This window comes from Gadus macrocephalus, chromosome 4 (genome assembly GCF_031168955.1).
Source record: "Gadus macrocephalus chromosome 4, ASM3116895v1".
Classification (NCBI taxonomy): domain Eukaryota; kingdom Metazoa; phylum Chordata; class Actinopteri; order Gadiformes; family Gadidae; genus Gadus; species Gadus macrocephalus.
Window position 1 is genome coordinate 16,574,134 of NC_082385.1, and position 8,914 is coordinate 16,583,047.

An 8,914-nucleotide genomic window follows, 5' to 3' on the forward strand; every position below is an offset into this window, starting at 1 on the left:
TGTGTGTGTGTGTGTGTGTGTGTGTGTGTGTGTGTGTGTGTGTGTGTGTGTGTGTGTGTGTGTGTGTGTGTGTGTGTGTGTGTGTGTGTGTGTGTGTGTGTGTGTGTGTGCGTGCGTGCGTGGGTGGGTGGGTGGGTGGGTGGGTGTGTGTGTGTGTGTGTGTGTGTGTGTGTGTGTGTGTGTGTGTGTGTGTGTGTGTGTGTGTGTGTGTGTGTGTGTGTGTGTGTGTGTGTGTGTGTGTGTGGGGGGGGCAGGTCGGTCTAACACATTCTTGAGCTTCAATTCTGATTGGTCGTCGTTTGAAGAGGCTCACGGGTTCATTCCGTTGTTAAGCGCCTCCCCATTCCTCTAAAGTACATTATAATGCAACAAACCTCCCTTTTAACCACAACCGAATTTGCTTTCATTTAAGGCCATATATATCCCTTAAACAGGTTAAAGTCCTCGAGGTTTGTGGAATAGCATTCCGCCCTGGAGCGGTGCGCAATGCTGTCGCATGCCGACCTCCTGGACGCTCGGCTCGGTGAGTTATCGGCACCCAACTCCGGTCTTCAACTCTACTGTAAGCTACTGGAGGCTCTTCTCATCTCAATCAAAGCTCTGAAAATTGTCAATTTGTTTCTTATATTGTCCTAATGTGATTGAACTAATTTATTGGAAACGTAATTAGGCAATTTTATTACTGCGTAATTTCATTTACCACTTTTTTTCGTGATCGAAATGAATTAAGTTTATTTAAGTCTTACGTTGGGCATTCGTGTGTCTATCTTTAGTCTTGTTGGTGATATGTGGTGAAATGTATTTAACTCTGCTCCTAATATGTTATAATTTAAATGTATCTTTGTGTAAAGCCTTTAATCGTGCTCCCTTTGTAGTTAAATGTGTGTACATGACATTTTCCTCACTAATATATATTTTTCCCTCAACAAACAGGTAGGGAATGTCCTGTGCACTTCTAACACATCTAACTGAAGCGTTTGATTGGTCGCTCGTAGGGATGAAGGATGCCGCGGCGGAGCTGCTCGGACACAGGGACGCGTTGAAGTGCCGCCTCGGGGGAGGAGGGCCCGGGGACCCTGGGCACACAGCCGAGCTCGGGCCGGGCTCCGACGGCCATGTGGAAGGAGCGACCATGCTGCCGGGAGAGGACATCAACAACGGCGGCTCAACCGGTGGGTCCGCGGTGCAGGTGAACGCTAAAGGGGAGCAGGAGAAACAACAGCAGAACAACTCGAGCAGCGGAGGAGGAGGGCAGCAGAGCCAGAAACAGAAGCGCCACCGGACCCGCTTCACGCCGGCCCAGCTCAACGAATTAGAAAGGAGCTTCGCCAAGACGCACTACCCGGACATCTTTATGAGAGAGGAACTGGCGCTGCGGATCGGCCTCACGGAGTCCCGCGTGCAGGTATGGTCTTCAGTCTTTATGTTGTGGAGATCTCACTAACCACGAGATAGGACATGAAGTATATTGTAGGCTTCATGTAGCTTTTTTAATTTGTAGAAAAAAAACATTTTTCTTCTTTATAGCTTTTTGTTTTGTCAAATTACTTTATTAATTTAGTATTTTTTATCTTAATATTTATCTTTCTTCAAAATCCTAAAACTACAATTCAACGAGATATGATGAAATGTAGGCCTATCTTATCTATCAAAATATTACGATCAATTATAAAATGTTCATAATATTATTTGTATGAAATAGAATGAGGAAGTCCTATAAAAGAATGTATTTAATTATATCAAACTAACAATGTAATCCATGAGGATGAAGAACCATAAATAGTATTTTGTTTTATTTAGCCTAGTGTTAATCATTAACACCTCGGTTATAGCGTTTGAAACCACTGCATTAATTAACTAATAAGCACGAAGATTCGTACAAAATATTACCCCTAAAACATCAGTGACATGTTTTAAATGTGGCTGCATGTTTAAAGCAAAATCACCAAAAATATAAACGACCTTTCCTCCGCTGAGTGATGATGCAATACATTGCAACTAAAATAAAATTGTTAGGCCTACTGTTACATTTTAATCGCTAAATAGGCCAGTGTGTTGCTTACATTAATAAGGACATATGTGCGAAAAGTTTCACCAAAATAATCCCCTGCAGGAAACGAACCATTGCTAAAATAGTATCCTTAATGAGAATTCGCTTGGCTCATCCACATGTGAAACATTTTCCTCCATAATCATATTATTGCATGGGGGTCCATTTAATAAAAATTGGTGGAAATAACCATTAACATTTATGATGGGTACCTAAACGATGATTAAAAAGGTGTGTGTGTGTGTGTGTGTGTGTGTGTGTGTGTGTGTGTGTGTGTGTGTGTGTGTGTGTGTGTGTGTGTGTGTGTGTGTGTGTGTGTGTGTGTGTGTGTGTGTGTGTGTGTGTGTGTGTGTGTGTGTGTGTGTGTGTGTGTGTGTGTGTGTGAGAGAGACCCAGTAGATGGGACCTATAGGCCTAGTTTTAGTGATAGCCCTGTCAGAGGACGTCTTAATGGAGGCCCGGGCGGAGACCCGCTCTGTCTCTAACAGGATGAGGAATCGCGTTTTCTTTACTCCTGAAGCGTCGTGTATTTCAGGAGGATTTCACGGCTGGGTTCCCGGCGGAACGGGAGATTGGCCTGTTCTTATTCCGACGCGCCGCTTTCTCAACCTAAACTTCACATTAATCATCAACCCTCGCTTACCACGAAATAGGCTATTATATTCCTATGGATTTTATACATAAAATAGGCCTGTGATTCCCAATGTCCTTTATTTCTTGACTGATCTCGTCCTTGAATCGCTACAATGCCATGGCATAGATGAGGTTGAATTGGCCATTGCTAAACCAAATTATGCAGACATAGGCCTATTGCAAAATTGTGGGATTTATCAAATATGTCTAATTATTATTATTAAAAATTAGATTATAGGATTATGCAATTATAAATAAAACATCATTATAGATTTAGGTTGATGCAGTGTCCTAAAATAATTCCTTGCTCCAGGACCGAGGCTTGTCTCCCTCACTGACCCCCTGTCGCCCCCAAGGTCTGGTTCCAGAACCGCCGCGCCAAGTGGAAGAAGCGCAAGAAGACCACCAACGTGTTCCGCAGCCCGGGGACCCTGCTGCCGACCCACCACGGCCTGCAGCAGTTCCCATCCGCCGCAGCGGCCGCGGCAGCGATGGGCGACAGTCTTTGCTCTTTCCACGCGAACGACACCCGCTGGGCCACGGCGGGGATGCCCGGCGTGTCCCAGCTGCAGCTGCCGCCTTCGCTGGGCCGTCAGCAGGCCATGGCGCAATCGCTGTCGCAGTGTAGTCTGGGCGCCGGGCCGCCGCACAACTCCATGGGCCTCTCCAATATGTCCTCTAACGGCTCCGGGCTTCAGTCCCACCTATACCAACCCTCCTTTCCCGGCATGGTACCCGGGTCTCTTTCCGGACCGAACAACGTGAACGGCTCGCCTCAGCTCTGTAATTCCCCGGACAGTGACATGTGGAGAGGGACCAGCATCGCGTCGCTGCGACGCAAGGCCCTGGAGCATACAGTGTCCATGAGCTTCACCTAACACCACCTCAGAACTTCCTCAGACCTCCTCAGACCTCCTCACACCTCCTCACACCACCTCACACCTCCTCATACCTCCTCACGGCTCCTATCTCGACGACCACGACCAAGACTACACGGGGGTAACGGTCTGCTTTTTCCCCTCCTCCACTCTACAGCAATTCTTCGGCTCTTGTTTTAAAATCAATGATTCAACCTTCAGACGGCACACTGGAATTCTATGTGGGATACTTGGTTCTCGTCACTAAATGCAGAGATACAGACCTGGAAAGTATTTTGTACGGCCATCACCGACGAGATGAGATGCTGTCGATATTAAGGACTCTCAACATTGTCCAACATGAAGGGGGGAAAGGGGGGGGGGTATTTATTGTTTCGCATGTAGTATTACAACTTATTTATTTAACGAGGCCATATTTATATGTATTTAATCTATTTTAATCTATTTATTTATTTATTTATTTATTAATCTAGGCCTGTTTATTTTGCAATAGGGTCACATTTTGTTCGCAGGGCTTCAGAATGCTTGTTTTTGGTGAGCGACCGTTTCTGAAGCTGGGATATTTTGAAAAATCTTTTTGATAAGAATACGAGGCCAGCTCACCCTCAGCATAGCATGCAGCCACAAGGCCACGGCATGCGCGTGCAAGTGCGGAGTTCAAGGGAGTCGAATGTTTTTTTCTGTGTGGAGAAAAAAAATAAAGAAATAATGAAAATGCCAATTAGCGTGAGCGAATAAAAACGTGAGAATGATTAGACATTAATCATCAATTATCCAAACGGAACTCACTGCATGTGCTGGCCAGGGGAACATAACGGGTTATAAATTATGGCATTATAAATTCTGACATTAAATTTACCTTAAATCTGTTTCTAAAGGATGTTTGAGTAGCGGACTCTTGTTCCCATTTGGTCAGTTTGTAATAACCTACGTTCTAAATTATCGTCTGTGCTTAATGAATATACGTTTCTTAAATGTTTAAATAAATCATTTTGTTCAATGGACATGTTTATATGAATTACTGTAAATGAAATAAAAATCATTTTCATACGTCACAACACGGACACAACAGTTGTTATTCTTTCTGATGTAGAAAAACAACCAGGTCGAGAGCCAGAGACCACTCATTCGTGCGGAGGTTAGGATCTGTGATCATCTGCATGTTAAACCATCTTTACACGACCTGCACCGTTAAAACCAGTGGAACAGAATGGGAACTTCTTTTAAAGCAAAAATCCGTTCGGTCAGCGCAGGAGTGGTGTTAACTATTAGGGATCAATAGGCTTTCATTGTGTTTCAAACAGAATAGTTAAGAAAACGCACATTGTAGGTGACATGAACATTGTTGTTGTATTTGCTGCCTACACAAGTATTCTTCATCATCAGGATAGACAGGCGTAACAGAATTGATTAGACGTGTTAACCTTGAATTATTTTTGACTGTAAGATTATAATTATTATTATTTTTAAATAAGATAACTCTTTAGAAGGACAAATACAAATAAAAATAGGCAATACAATAAATGATTGATTTAAAACTTCAGGTGTCATATAGATTGCATCATGTATTTTAGCCTTAATATTACATAGGCCTAGGCCTTCTATAAAAGAGTATGCTCACAGATGGGGTTTGCATTAACTTGATGATGATTATTGGATCAGCACACTTTGATCCAATCCTAAATTGCTCCTGATCGAAGTTATTAAGTCCTGTCTTTACCACTTTGTGAGCCAAACAGAGGGTCGGTCTGTTAATTTGGTCCATGAGTAGCCTATACTGTGTTCGACTGAGCTGGTTTGGTGGGAATTTGTTTATAAAGGGTTAAGGCTTGGGGTTAGGAAAACCTCAGTTTGAAAGTTGACTGTGTGGCACTGGCGTGGACCGAAGCCTCAGCACCAGGCAGGTGAACAGATGGAGGTCAGTCCACCTCAGAGTGACCCGTTTACAGAAGGATTTGACAATAGTGACAGTATTCCGGTAACCCATTGAGTTATCTGTGTTGATGTAAAGATGTTAAATGTGTTTCATTTAGAAAGTACCATCAGATAGGCCTGCAGGACTGGACAGGAACACACCGAATAAGCTTATAGTTTAATTCCATTATTGAACCCCTTTGGTTGAAACAAATCCACTGCCCCCAGAGAGGATGGTTCTTAAGGGAGGCTTTGGCCTTTTGTGACAGAGCGATCTGGAGAAATCGACAGGTCGCCTTAGCATCCCTTAAAAGAGGAAAATACAACGGTGGGATAAAACTCATACACATGTCTTCAAAACCACTCTCAACAAAAACAAAAAAAAGACGTATGGAAATGTCCGTGACACTCACCACATCCATTGGGCGGTTCTACAGACCTCCGCCTCTCTATCAATTTGCAGGGCGACGCGTATGGATGTGGATTTGATTGGCTGCTGTAGCGGGCCCTGATGGCCCCGGGCTCCCAGGCTAGGCTCCCTCTCAACACTAGCAAGGACAAACATCTCAATTCCCCCGCTCAGCCGCACGTAATCACCTGGTTGACAGAAGGCTGACACTTTTAGAGCCTGTTCCAACACTATAACGATTGTCCATCATAACAGGAAATCACTTTCCTACGGGTTTCATTCACACATGCGCCGTGCACCCACGCGCTCAACACACACTCACACAAATACACATACACACACACACACACACACACACACACACACACACACACACACACACACACACACACACACACACACACACACACACACACACACACACACACACACACACACACACACACCACAAACGCACTCCGAGGTGTGAGTAAGTTTGACTGATTGGGTGCCTGCACCTAAAGTGTGTTCATAATTTATTACGTTAAACAGAGCAAGGCAAACGGACAGAAATAGAAAATGGCGTCGCTCACAAAGCTGAAGATATGAGATTGTCCACGTGGCCCATGGGTACCAGGGACCCAAAAGGCCGCGAGCACAGCCTTCGGTCACACCGTCACATAAAAAAACAGTAGGCTACATCGCTCTCAGCACCAAGAAGGTAAGAGGAAATCAAATATTAAACTGAATGGAATGGGTTTAAACTATTTTTATAGTTCGATGAGGAATTCTATAACTGTTCGACAAAATATGGTGTGATTATTCAATATACAGCCATGTCATTTAATTTAGATTTGTTTTCAGTTTTCTTGCCATCAATATTTTGTGTTATGCGTTATATGCTAGTATGAATATAGTAAAAAAAAAGCTAGTAAAGTAAAGCTAGTAGTTATTGCATGCATCGGTTTTATAATATATATTCAGTGTGTGTTTGTATGTGTGTGTGTGTAACCTTGTAATCAGTTATGACTGTGATTGCAAAAAGACAGAGGAAAACAGGGCAAGGCACAGGGAAAATATTTTGCAGTCTGGCAGCCGATGTGAAATAATATTGCATAATTGTAATAATTTGTTTCACTATCACGCAGGTTAATTAGTTTGTGGAAACGGGTAACCTATTTTTTATTGGGTAATTTGTCACACATTGACGAGCGAGCCAATCACTGACCCTGCTGTTGGCGGGATCATTTCTCCCACAATGCTGTGCAGCGAGTGTGTCGCAAAAAATGTGGGAGCCAGCCAATGTTTACCTCCTATTTATTTCACATAAATAAATGAAATCAGTCAATAAACCATCCAAGGGTGAATATGGCTCTCTCTTTCCGGGATTATGAATGAGAGCTCATTAATTCTCCTGCGTGTAGGTGTGTGAAAGAGTGTATGTGTGCGTCTGTGTGTGTTTGTGTATGTGTGTTTGCGTGTTTATGTATTTGTGCAGCTGTATGTGTGGGTCCATGTTTCTAAAAAAAAAAAGAGGGCAAAACGCATGCGCAAATTTTGCTTACGTGTAAAGATGTGTTAAAGTATTTTTGTGAATCAAAACGCTTGTCTCAGAAAAAATAAATTTATGAAATATGTGAAGGTATTCTAGATTTTTGCGTGGACAAAGGTGTGAATATCATAGTAACAGCATTACACAGCTGAGGTGGATTTAGAAATCAATTGATGGTGATGCTGGTGTCTGGCACGGAAACTAGTGGAACAATATTAAATTGTTGGAACCAAAATACATCAATACTCTCCCTGTGCAGTTTGGAGATTCTGCCCGTGGTCTCTGTTATACCAACGTCCTATTGTTATATATACCAAGAATAGTAATTAATTTGTGTACATTTTCACATGTTTAGATCTGTCTAGATCACCCCAATTAGATCAGATACATAAAAGATGATATAGAACATAAAACTACAAATTATCTATAATATATCTAATTAAAATATTGGATAGTAAATGCAATATAACAAATTGACTACAATATATGCATTGTATGGCTCTAGTACGGTGGTATGATGAGGTTGGCACCTAATCAGGACTTGTAGGCACCGGTAACGGAGAGCCAATCTAATGGGATTTGACAGGCAGAGTCTGGGAGGATCTCTGGCTGCTTTTTGGTCCAGATGGCAATAGAAATCCCATTTGAAGATAACTTCAGAACCCCTCCCTCCCTCAAGCTGATGTCCTGGTAGGTCCTGGGCCGTCCGATTTCAGCCGGACCGATGGACAGCCCTCACAAATCCCTCATCAGTCATTGTTTAAAGAAGGCTCCTCCATTTTATTACATGCTGATGAAGAGATTGGATTTTGGGTCTATTATCTATTCACATGAGAAGATGAGGAGAACATTAGAGGTTCACTGAGTCAGAGAGAGAGAGAGAGAGAGAGAGAGAGAGAGAGAGAGAGAGAGAGAGAGAGAGAGAGAGAGAGAGAGAGAGAGAGAGATGGAGACTGCTTGTTTGAAACCATCAAAGAGAGAGGGGGAGATAGAAAGCGAGAGAGAATGTGAGTGAAAGAGAAATACAGTGTGTTTGTGAACCAATGTGTGTCTGTTTTTTAAATAGGCCAGCGTCGATAATTAACCTGAGATGACTGAACCGACCGGCAAATTACAGTCAGGATCACGTGACCAATCAGAGTGACAGCTGCCGGGATGTAGTAATGCATGACTCCTGCTCCGGCCTGCTCTGGGGATAAGGCCCCCCCATGTCAGCCTTCTACATGGCCTCCTCTCCTGAGGGCCTGTGGTCACATCCGCCCCGACCCAATAGTTTGGGTCCCCTACTGTGAAGCTGTGGCAGCATATAAAACACCCTTAGTGAACCAATCAAATAACTTACCCAATCAAATACATGCAACGTAGTTCTAATATCCTGATTTATATTCCGTTTTCTTTTGTGGTTGAAGGGATGTTCCTCTGAATTGGACTGCTCAGCCCCTCTCCTGCAAGTAAGCTAGTTCTATAGTTCAGTATAGTGTTGTTCAGTGTCATATAAG

At 43.2% G+C, this 8,914-nt stretch overlaps 1 protein-coding gene across 2 annotated transcripts; it reads left to right on the forward strand.

The window, feature by feature from the left end:
* The first annotated feature begins 335 nt into the window (after positions 1–335).
* On the forward strand, positions 336–4,619 carry otpa (orthopedia homeobox a). Of its 2 annotated transcripts, none has more exons than XM_060050568.1 (3): positions 336–523; positions 996–1,405; positions 3,040–4,619. In XM_060050568.1, the coding sequence occupies exons 1-3, from the start codon at positions 487–489 to the stop codon at positions 3,559–3,561; spliced, it is 969 nt and encodes a 322-aa protein (XP_059906551.1). In that variant the 5' UTR covers positions 336–486; the 3' UTR covers positions 3,562–4,619. The 2 variants fall into 2 exon arrangements, with proteins under 2 accessions (XP_059906551.1, XP_059906550.1); XM_060050567.1 differs by having other exon boundaries at positions 337–562.
* Positions 4,620–8,914: the final 4,295 nt, after the last annotated feature.

Excerpts from the sequence above, each read along its gene's own strand:
- otpa (XM_060050567.1), top strand. The coding sequence starts at position 487 with ATGCTGTCGCATGCCGACCTCCTGGACGCTCGGCTCGGTGAGTTATCG. Across the intron at positions 563-995 it reads CTCCGGTCTTCAACTCTACT|GGATGAAGGATGCCGCGGCG; the intron begins GTAAGCTACTGG and ends GGTCGCTCGTAG. Across the intron at positions 1,406-3,039 it reads TCACGGAGTCCCGCGTGCAG|GTCTGGTTCCAGAACCGCCG; the intron begins GTATGGTCTTCA and ends GTCGCCCCCAAG.